The 12,074-nt window shown below is 41.7% G+C and overlaps 1 protein-coding gene across 5 annotated transcripts in view; it reads right to left on the bottom strand.

The window, feature by feature from the left end:
• Positions 1–12,074, bottom strand: part of LOC129695419 (coiled-coil domain-containing protein 171-like) — a 254,013-nt gene that overhangs the window by 37,392 nt on the left and 204,547 nt on the right. For 4 of the 5 annotated variants that reach the window (XM_055632349.1, XM_055632347.1, XM_055632346.1 and 1 more), the window contains exon 24: positions 4,423–4,575. In XM_055632349.1, the coding sequence (XP_055488324.1) occupies positions 4,423–4,575 (153 nt within the window). Of the gene's footprint in view, positions 1–4,388; positions 4,576–12,074 lie in introns of all 5 variants that reach the window. The other variant, XM_055632350.1, reaches the window with a different exon arrangement.

The following is a 12,074-nucleotide window of genomic DNA, read 5'->3' as shown; positions in this document are numbered from 1 at the left end:
CCCCCTTTGACCACAAAACTATGCCTTGACACTTTGATATTTTCATCTTTGGAAAAGGGTCCAACTGTCTTAAGACATTGAAATATGATTATAGCTTGACATTATTAAAAATTGTGAATGCGGATGTCCTGAACTTGCTGGCCAAGCTTGATGGTGATCTCATGGCGGCACTTCACTGCTAGACTGTGTGGAGCAGAACAGTGGAGCAGGAGCTTGCCGTAATTTCCCAGCTGTTATCCCTGGGAATCGGCTCTCCGATCCTAAAGCAGGATCTGCAAGACCATTCATTTCAATTGAGATGTCAAGGCTATGAGGAAGAAAAGTAATAATCTAGATTATATTTGATTTTCATTATTTGAATATATAGTAATGCTTTAAATTGTTTAACTGTTTGTTTCACTCCTTACAAATATTTTGGAATGCCTTGCATTAAGAGAGATTTGAAAAAACAACAGCTTTGACAGATAGCAAAATATTGGAGCTTTTATTTCATCAGCTAATGGTCCCTGGAGGAATTTAGTTGTACTTCTTGTTTTACGTCATGATACCAGTCTCACCTTACAGCTCACAAACAGTCTCAGGTGGAAAGGTTACTTTTCCTGATGCAGAAAAAGTAGGTGCATAATATCAATGAACATCAGCAAGGAACTTGGGCACTTAAATCCAGGCCTATTTTATAATAACTAGCTTAGAGCACTACACGGCAGCTTTTAAGTTTGCAGACAGTGAGGAAGGCTGTCTAGGGATACAGTGGATATAAATTAGTTACAGATATTGGTGGAAAAATGACAAATGGAGTTTATGCCAAACAAGTGTAAAGTTTGCACTTTGGGAGGTCGAAAGTAAAGGGAAAATATACAGGTAATAGCAAAACCTATAACAATCTTGACGTACAGAGGGATTTAGGACTCCAAGTCCGTAGGGCCCTGAAAGTGGCAACACCAGTAGATAAAGTGGTAAAGAAAGCATATGGTATGCTTGCCTTCATTTGTCGGGGCTTTGAGTGTGTAAGAGTTCAGTTTTGTGAAACTTTGGTAATGCCACATTTGGAGTATTAAGTGTTCTGGTTGGCCAATTCTAGAGAAAATAGAGGCTTTAGAGCAGGTGCAGATGAGATTCATTAATTAGAGGGTATTAGCTACAAGGAGAGATTGGAAAAACTTGAGTTGTTTTCTCTCGAGCATTAGAGATTGACGGGAGACCTGATGTATATAAAATCATGTCATAGATGAGGTAAACAGTCAGAATCTTTTTCCCATGGCAGAAATGTCAAAACGTAAACGTTTAAGTAAGTAGTTTTGGCCAATTTTTTTTACACAAAGAGGGATAGGTGGTATCTCCCATAGGTGGTGGTGGTGGAAGTATACATGATAGTGGCATTTAAGAGGCTTTTAGATAAGCACGATGATTTGCAGAGAATGTGGGGAGATGGATCATATCCATGCAGAGGAAATTAGTTTAATTTGGCATCATATTCAGCATAGACATTGTGGGCTGAAGGGCCTCTGTGTGCTGCTCTGTTCTATGTTCTATGAAAGTGCTAGATAATTAACATTAAATTTCACAACGTGAGATTATTTTTGTAGTTTATGGGCTAATAGCATGGAATTCAAATTTCATTTTCAAATGTTATATTGAAATTTTCTCACAAAGCACAATTTTGTGAATATTCACAATTCTTGCTCAAGTTTACAAGTTTAAGTTTTATTTGTAAAATACAATAAATCATGCCCAAGATAATTCCCTTATCTACCACAGTGCAAACAATAAATGGGAAATCTAACTGAGCCATTGAAATGAATTGCAATTACCTCCATAAAGACCAAATCATTGTCATCCAGGTAAGGGAATTAAAGTTTAATCAGCAAAAAAATATACATTCTTATTTTCTAAAATTCATAACGTAATATTATCTAAAACTGAAGGCTAAGAATCAAAAGCATCTCAGCTATAACTACATATGCCTAGAAATGTATCCCCAAGTGCCAACAATAAGCATGCCACAGTCAAACCACAGTATTGTGCCTTTAAAATTCAGTCCGAAATTGAGTGAAATGTATCTCTTTATATTCACATGACTTGGGAGACTATTCAGTTCATTGTGTTTATACCCGTTTAGTTTAGTGATACAACATGGAAACAGGCCCTTTAGCCAGTGGCGTAGCGTTGAGGGGGCCAGAGGGGCAGTTGCCCCGGGCGCTAAATTTTTAGGGGTGCAAAAAAATTGTTGGATAAATTTTTTAAATAAAATTAAGAGGCCCGGGGAGCCGTTGGAGCGAGGAGGGGTTACCTGGAGCTGTGAGTATAAAAACAGCGCGGGGCTTGCTTCTACAGAGGCCCGGGGAGCCGTTGGTGCGAGGAGGAGTTACCTGGAGCTGTGAGTATAAAACAGCGCGGGCCAGGCCGCCGTTGCCGCCGCCCCAGCTCCGAGGCCAGGCCGCCGCTGTCGCTGCTCTGAGTTCTGGTCGCCGCTGCCGCTGTCCCAGCCGCCGCTGCCTCTGCCACAGCTCCGAGGACGCCAGCTCCGCCATTAGGCCTCGGCGCAGGCGGAGACGGGGGATACGACAAAAGAAGTCGCATCCCCCGATGGAAGAGACCAAAAATGTGTTCCTTCCCCTTCCATTTCCCTTTCTCCTCCTCCTTCCCCTTCCCAGGTCCGAGGCCAGGGTCCCCTTCTCCCCCCCCCCCCCCCCCCCCCCCGCTAATGAGGAGGCACAAAACTTTAAACTGCCCCGGGCGCTCAAAACCCACCCTACGCCACTGCCTTTAGCCCACACCGACTATCGGCCCACTGAGTCCACACCGACCTGTGCACAATAGTTCTAAGGTTATCCCACTTTCTCATACACCCTCTACACACTAAGAAAGTTTGCAGAGGCTAAATAACATACAAACCCTGACATCTTTGGTATGTGGGAGGAAACCGGAGCACTGAGGAAATCCACGTGGCCACAGAGAGAATGTGCAAACACCACACAGACAGCACATCAGGATTGAATCCAGGCCTCTGGCCTGTGAGGCAGCAGCTCTACCACTCCACCACTGTAATCCCAGCATTCTCATTCCCCACTTACTCTCCTGTAATCTATTCTCTCACACGTGCCCATCATCTACCCCCTTATTCTTCTATCATCCCGCTTACAACCAGCACTTGGGATATGGGAAGACATCAGCGGAAGTACGCACAGTTGCAGGGAAAACAAGCAAACTCTACACAGACAGCAGCAGATGTCATAATTGAACACGGTCGCCGGAGTTGTGAGACAGCTGCACTTTAGGTTTTAGAGATACGTGAAAACAGGCCCTTCGGCCCAACAATCCACATCGACCAAAAATCACCCATACACTAGTTCTACCCTACACTCTAGGGACAATTTACAGAAGCCAATTAATCTACAAACCTGTACATCTATGGACTGTGGGAGTAAAGCGGAGCACCTGGAGAAAACCCACGCGGTCACAGGAAGAACGTACGAATTAGGTACAGACAGCACCCGGAGTCTAGATTGAACCCGGGTCTCTGGCGCTCTAAAGTAGCAACCCTACCGCTGTGCCACTGTCCAACCCCGGAAACTGTATTAAAACTATATTAAAAATAGCCAGTTATCCTAACAACTGTGAGAAATGCTATGACAGTATTCTGTTGATTATTATCCTTTTATTTTAATGAGAAAAATTTAAAGATGAGAACCAGGATACTGGGCCATAAATAAATGAAACAATTTGACTGATAAAGACAAATAAGAGATAGTTGCTTCACTTTTTCATTGAATTTTTAAATTATGGCCTACAAATTTTGAGTGGTCATTTTTTTTGTCAGAGGAATGTCAGATTCATTTTTTAAGCCTTCAGCTTTATCTTCATTGTGTTGATGAGCTTCAGAAATTAGCTGGTGCTCATTAACAATCAGACAGACTACTGTGAACCAATGCTCCAACCAGTATGGGGCGATGAAAACCCCTTCACATTATTTAAGGTATGGCAACTTAAAGTCTAATTTTGGCTTTAATATTATGGCTCATAATAATGTGCATTTTCTGTTTGTCACAATGGAACAGTACTTGCCCATTTAGCAGTCTGGAAACAGGCGAATGGCAGATATCTGGATCAACGTAGTTACCAACATAACATTTAGTATATTATGAAGCACTTCCTGACAGCAGGTAAATGGTCTCCATTACTTTTCCTAGTCCTAACAAGTATGATCTGTGCAAATTTATACTTAGATTTTTTTTCATTGCATATACTGTATATCAAGTAACAAATGAAAATACATCTTCCTACAATATTCTGATGATGATAACTGTCACATAAGTATAAATATTTACTTAGATTACATTGAGCGTGGTCTTCATACATCTGCTGCTGATAATTTACCAACGACCTACCTGTAAACTGTTATGTGTGAAAACAGGAACTTACTGGAACTAAGGCATTATTTTCACGCAGGCATGCCGTCTGAAGTTCTGATTTAAGAGCCCCAATGTGTTTTTGATGTGAAGCAATTTCTGCTTCCAGAGCGGTAACCCTGGAGCTAGCCAGCTGGTAAATGTCCGTAAAAGTCTGGGTTAAGTTCTAGCAAAACAGAAAAAATAAGGCAGAGGTAATTATCAATTATGACTAAGCTTGTTCAGAAACATTTCACAGTGCATTGGGTCCACCATATTGAAGTGACAGGCTTTGGTAAACAATTCCACATTGAACTAATATTTTAAATAACACTGCTTTGTTAATATCCATCATATTTATCACATTACTGTTCATATAAACAATTCGCCCTACATTTTCACCATACTGCTCTTCTGGTATTCAACGCGCAATGTAATATAAATTGTGGAAATGTCAGGAGTCAAGATCCTATAACACTTTGATAAAGAAACTGTTTTAACCAACAGTCTTATATGGACAGTGAAGTACATAGTAGGTCTAAATATTTTAACACTGTATATTACATTCTTCATAAAACATATCACAGGATAATTTCCTCAGCATCATTTATGGAGCTTAGTAAATTACTGGCTTTACAATGACACCCAGCTCTCCGTGTATTCTCTGAATGCACTAGAATATAACAGGAAATACAATTCCCTTCATGTGTATCTTGGAAAACTACAGTCTCAATTGCATAATAATGAACAGACAAGATAATAAAGTTAATTGTAGAAGTGAGGCAAAATGGTACGATAGTGCTTGTAACTTTATATTCACTCAGATTGCTCAAATATTGTGGGGATTAGTGGAGCTCTTTGTAACAAGTGAACAATACTTTGCTCTTCAATTAATCACTTTCCCTTTAGAGGTCAATAAAGATAATAATTAAAGAAAGCGGTAGTAGTTAAAATATAATCTCGGAACACAAACTTGATGGACCTGGTAATAGGAATTTCTCCAGTGTAGAACATTTTTCGTCCATTATCACACCATAAATGCAGGAAAATAAGCCGGCAAGGGCCATATGGAATAGCTAATAAATAACTGAAGTATCTTAAAAATATGATTTTTCAGATAATGATTTTAATCAGTTACATGTCCAGCTAAACAGAAGATCTGCATTTAGAATGCTCGTCATAGCCTTATGTGGATATTTGACAATTCAAGTCCAAACCAATACGTGACCCGTGCAAACAGAACGCAGGTGCTCGACAAATCATTTGCCTAGTTTACAGTGAGGAAAGAGGCATAGGGGTTGTTGTTAATCCATACCCAGGTCTTTTGAACTAATACCATCTCTTTTAAAATGTCATTATTTAGCTTATATTACTTCTGCTCATTCGTTCTATCAAAACAGAACTTCAGTTGCTCTGTCTGTATAACACATTATCACCTATCCCATAACCAACTATGGCCTATTGTGTGACCCACGTTTCCTTGATTATCATTGCTTTTTGCAGATCTTCCATACATTTGTCCTAAGTACCGTCTATATCTCTCATTCCCTTTTCCCCTGAGTCCGAAGAAGGGTCTCGACCTGAAACATCATCTGTTCCTTTTCTCCAGAGCTCCAGCTGCCTGAACCGCTGAGTTACTCCAGATTTTTGTGACTGTCTTTGGTGTAAACCAGCATCTACAGTTCCTCCCTACTCATTCAGGTATCTATGTTGAAATACAACTCACATGTTGGTGCCAAATTCACCAGTCTATGTCCTTGGAGGTCAGTACTAACTATTGTTCTTATTGCTTACTGCAGTTCTCAGTTCTGCATCATCAAGTTCAAGTGAGTTTATTGTCATGTGTCCCTGTATAGGACAATGAAATTCTTGCTTTGCTTCAGCACACAGAACATAGTAGGCATTTACTACAAAACAGATAAGTGTGTCCTTATACTATAATATAAATATATACACACATGAATAAATAAACGGATAAAGTGCAAATAACAGAAAATGGGCTATTAATAATCAGAGTTTTGTCCGAGCCAGGTTTAATAGCCTGATGGCTGTGGGGAAGTAGCTATTCCTGAACCTGGTTGTTGCAGTCTTCAGGCTCCTGTACCTTCTACCTGAAGGTAGCAGGGAGATGAGTGTGTGGCCAGGATGGTGTGGGTCTTTGATGATGTTGCCAGCCTTTTTGAGGCAGCGACTGCGATAAATCCCCTCGATGGAAGGAAGGTCAGAGCCGATGATGGACTGGGCAGTGTTTACTACTTTTTGTAGTCTTTTGCTCTCCAGGGCGCTCAAATTGCAGAACCAAGCCACGATGCAACCAGCCACGGTCAGCATGCTCTCTACTGTGCACCTGTAGAAGTTAGAGAGAGTCTTCCTTGACAAACCGACTCTCCGTAATCTTCTCAGGAAGTAGAGGCGCTGATGAGCTTTCTTGATAATTGCATTAGTGTTCTCGGACCAGGAGAGATCTTCAGAGATGTGCACGCACAGGAATTTGAAGCTCTTGACCCTTTCAACCATCGTTGATATAGATGGGGCTGTGGGTCCCCCTCCTACTCCTTCCAAAGTCCACTATCAGTTCCTTGGTTTTGCTGGTGTTGAGGGCCAGGTTATTGCGCTGGCACTATATAGACAACCTTTGCAATGATGTTCTGTGTACCCAAGTTGAGGGCATGAAATGAAAACAAGAAATTAAAACCTATAATAGCAAAGGTCTGATAGTCATTTTTCCTTACAGCCCTTTATAGACTGCATCGTACACCTCAGTCATAACCAGTGCTCATGTAAACACTTATGTCGGAATGGAACAGTGTCTGGGACAGTGTTCACGGTTTTCAAGTTCTTTGTACATCTTGAAGATTCTGAGCTCAATGGTATAAATCGGGCTATATGGCAGTAAATGTCATATGCCTACTTCAAACATTTAGCTAACAAGCATATCTTTGTATTTTGACTGTAAATTCAACCCACATTTTGCTCAATTGCCTGTTTGAAGGGTTTCCTCCCCGAAGGCACAGTAAAGTTAATGAGATGATGACTGCAAAGTCTGACTAATCGGATCAATGGCAGACCCACACTGGCACCTTGCAGACATGCACAAGACACAATGTCAGCATTTATTATAACATGGAAGTAAGACTGAAGTTTCACAAAGGATGACTGAGGATGACTCAGAAGATTGAATGCCGAAGGCAAAGAGTAAGGTTGTTGGGTTCTAAGAGTGGCTGGCCAATGGTGGCCAGACTCTGGGCTCTAGGAATGACTGACTAATGATATTAGATCAAAGGTTAGCCAGATATTTGACTGGTGATCAAGGAAATGGTAGTTAGATGCTAACTGCATCTCATAGTCAGAGGGTGGTGAATCTGTGGAATTTGTTGCGACAGAAGGCTGTACAGGCCAAGTCAATGGATATTTTTAAGACAGAAATTGATACATCCTTGATTAGTATGGTGTCAGGGGTTATGGAGAGAAGGCAGGAGAAGGGGGTTGAGAGGGGAAGATAGATCATGATTGAATGGTGAAGTAGACTTGATGGGCCGAGTGGCTCCTATCACTTATGGACATGAACAAAACTTATTTCTGATGCTCAAGGATTAGGTCACTGGGTATTGCTAGTGCCTTGACCACAATATATTACAACTAAAATAGCAAATTCTGAAAAAGTTCAGCAAGTTGGGCAGTATCTGTAGAAAGAGAAATAGTCCTAAACTGTCTGTCTTTTTGATTCCGTTAGTTGCATGTTGAGAGTAAATCGCGATTGATAGTTGAGAACTAACTGTAGATTGGCTGATTGATGCCAATTGTGCCTGGTTATAGAGCTAATCCTACACACAAATAACAGCTTGTTGTTTGTGCTTGAGTATGATTGGTTACTAATGCCTTGGACCAATGTAATGTACTAATCACTGATGTACAGTTACCAGGGTGCCGAATATAACTGTCTACAAATGATCAAGGACTAATTTCTGGCAATTACCCGGTTACTGCTTGCTAAAGACCAATTAGAATTATAGAGCCATACAGCACGGAAATAGGTCCTTCAGCCCAATTGGTCCATACCGACCAAGTTCCCAATCTAAACTTGACCCATTTACCCAGTTTGGTCCATATCCATCTCAATCGTTCCTATCCATGTATCTGCCCAAGTGCCTTTTTAATGCTGTTATAGTACCTACCTCAACTACCAGCTTGTTCTATATTCCCACCACTCTCGGAGTGAAAAGATTGCCCCTCATCTTCCTATTAAATCTTGTCCCATCTCACTGTAAACCTATGTCCTCTGGTTCTTGGTTCCCCTGCCCTGGGCATTAACCTTATGTATTCCCTTCATGAATTTGTGCACCTTTATAAGATCAGCCCTCGGCCTCTTGCACTCCAAGGAGTCCTAGCCTGTCAGCGTCCTTCTAAATCTCTGCACTCTTTCCAGCTTAAAGACCCTGAACACAATACTCCAAATGCGGCCTCACCGACATATTGTACATATGCAACATAACGTCACAACCTCTATACACTCCCCACTTTCTTTCCTCCCCTTCCCTCGGTCCCAGTTGGACCTATTTCTACCCTCCCCATCCACCTACATTGCGTCCTCTAGCTTCACAATTCTCAACTCTTCAATCTGTTTGTCTCATACCTTCTGTCTTTTCATCACTGGCCTTTGTCAAAAAAACCCTTCACCTGTGATCAGCTATTACTTGACAGGCTTATCTTGCCTCTCCTCTCCTAATTTCCTTCCATCCCCCTGCCACAATCAGTCTTAAGAAGGGTCTGGACCCAAAACGTCATCTTCAGGGATGCTGCCTGTCCCGCTGAGTTTTTGTGGCTCTGTGTGTTTTTCTCTATCTATCTATCTATCTATCTATCTCTCTATCTATCTATCTATCTATCTGACTATCTATCTATCTAATGAACCTAAATCATTAATCACCATCTATCTATCTATCTATCTATCTATCTATCTATCTATCTATCTATCTATCTATCTATCTATCTATCTATCTATGATGTAACTTTCAGGGAACTACTTGTGCTTCTCGAACCTTCCCCTCTACTACATTCCCCAGAGCCCTACCATTCACTGTGAAGATCTTACCCTGGTTTGACTTCCCAAAATACAACACCTCACATTTATCTGCATTAAATTCCATTAGCCATTTCTCAGCTCATAAATCATTTTCACCATCTCCGGTATCACCTACTTTAGTGTCATCTGTAAACTTAAGGGCCTGTCCCAATTGTGCGTCATTTACGCGACATCCTAAAAATTGGTTGGCGCGTCGTGACGCTTGCATGGTGAGGCGTGGTGGCGTATGCAGTGACGTGGGGTAACGCCCGGTGCTTCCCTATCGCCCCAGGATTTTGGAATGTTCAAAATCCTCAGGCGCCACATGCGTGACGTATCCCTTGCGCACGCGAACGTACTGATGGCGTACGTGTAGAGCCTGGTGATGCATGGTTCTGCACGGTGACGCATGAGCATTGCCTATGCTAATTTATTATGCGTCAACATCCGTAACCATGCGTCGGCGCACGTACGTCGTCAGCGCGTCATTTGAGCGCCACATCACGCGATCACCCGGGCATAAAGCGCGCCGTGTTTTGAAAAATGTTTACTGAGAAAATCCTTGCCACGGAGACTGGCGCTATTGGGCATGCGACTGTCGTACTGCTAGATGATTTTCACGCAACTGTCGCGCGTCAGTCACTGCCGGCCTGTCACATAAATGACATGCAAATGACGCCCAAGTGGGACAGGCCCTTAACTAATCAAGCCTTGTACATTCTCATTCAAGTTGCTGGTATAACCACAAATGGACCCAGCACTGGTCACCAAGGCACACCATAAGTCACTAGAATATGTCCCTTGTTACAGACACCTCTGCCACATGGAAAGATTTCTCACTATCTACCCCATTTATACCCTTCAAAATTTTGTATACCTCTATCAGGTCCTCCCTCAGCCTCCTCCCCTTCAAGGAAATTAAACCCCATCTATCCAATTTGCGCTCACAGATGCATCCCACGCATCCTGGTGAATTTATTTGTACCCATTCCAGTACAATCACATAATTCCTGTCATTACTACTACTAACCTTAATAATATTTTACATAGATGACCATAACTCCCTGTTTTTATTTTTTATGCCTCCACTAAATAGGGCAAATATCAAAGCAAGGCTTCTCAACCACCTTGTCTACTGATACTGTTGCTATCAAGACCTGTACATGTCTCTCTGTTCCTTTGGACATCTGAATGTCTTACCATTCATTATTCATATCCTAGTTGTATTAGTCCAGTCAAAAGGCATCATTTCACATTTTTCAAGATTAAATTCTATCCATTGGACCCCTCAAAAAAAAAGTGGTCATCTATGTATGGAGCCGCAAGAGATTGACAAAATAAATATTTCTCCTGCTTTTCCATTGCGGAGAACGACATGAGGGCTAAAGATGTTGGTAAAGTTAATGGTGATAATATCTGTATTACAGTCGAGGAGGTGCTGGATATCATAGAACATATGAAGGTACATAAATCTCTTGAGCCTGTTCAGATATATCCAAGGACACTGGGGAAAGCTAGAGAAGAAATTACAGGAGTGCTGGCTAGAATATATATGAATCACTGCTAGAATTGAGATGCTGGCAGATTAGGGTGACTAATGTCGTAGTTCTATTTAAGAAGGGCTGCAAAGAAAAACGTGGGAGCTATAGATCAGAAAGCCAAACATTTGTGTAGGAGAGTAACTGGAGAGGACTCTGAAGGATAATATATATATGTATTTTGAAAGGCAGCAAATTGTAAATTGTAAAATACAATTTACCATTGACCTTTAGCGGTTGATTAGGGATAATCAGCATGGTTTTGTGAATGGGAGATTGTGTGATTTTGATTGTTTTATGAAGAAGTAATCAAGAGGGTTGATGAGGGAAGAGCTGTAGATGAAGTGTATATAAACTTCAGCAAGACCTTTGAAAATATTCCGCATGGTAGGCTGCTTGGGAAGGTTGGATTGTATGGGATCCAGAGAGTGCCAACTAACTGGACATAGAGTGTGGAGGAAAGAACTGCAGATGCTGGTTTAAATCGAAGGTAGACACAAAATGCTGGTGTAACTCAACGGGCAGGCAATATCTCTGGAGAGAAGGAATGGGTGACGTTTCGGCTCGAGACCCTTCTTCAGTCCCATTGAGTTACTCCAGCATTTTGTGTCTAACTGGATACAAAATTGTTAACATGATAGAAAGCAGTGGATGTTGATGGAAGGTTGGTTTTCGGACTGGGGGCCTGTGGTGTAGTGGTGTAGACTAGTGGTGTATCTCAGGAATCGGTGCTGGGCCCATTGCTATTTGTCATCAATATCAACGAGTTGGCTGAGAATATACAAGGTATTGATTGATACAGCATGGAAACAGGCCCTTTGACCTACCAAGTCCACGCTGACCATTTATCACCTGTTCACATTAGTTCTATGTTATTCCACTTTTGCACCCACTCCCTACACACTAGCAATTTACAGAGCCTAATTAACCTACAAGCCCGCATGTCTTTGGGATGTGGCAGGAAACAGGAGCACCCAGAGGAAATCTCCATGGTCACAAGGAGTACATGCAAACTCCATAAAGACAGAACTCAAGGTCAGGATCAAACTTGGGAATCTGGCGCTGTGAGTTGGCAGCTCTATCAGC

This window comes from Leucoraja erinacea, chromosome 3 (genome assembly GCF_028641065.1).
Source record: "Leucoraja erinacea ecotype New England chromosome 3, Leri_hhj_1, whole genome shotgun sequence".
NCBI lineage: Eukaryota > Metazoa > Chordata > Chondrichthyes > Rajiformes > Rajidae > Leucoraja > Leucoraja erinaceus.
Note: the sequence above shows the minus strand (reverse complement) of the source record. Positions and strands in the feature narration are given on the sequence as shown.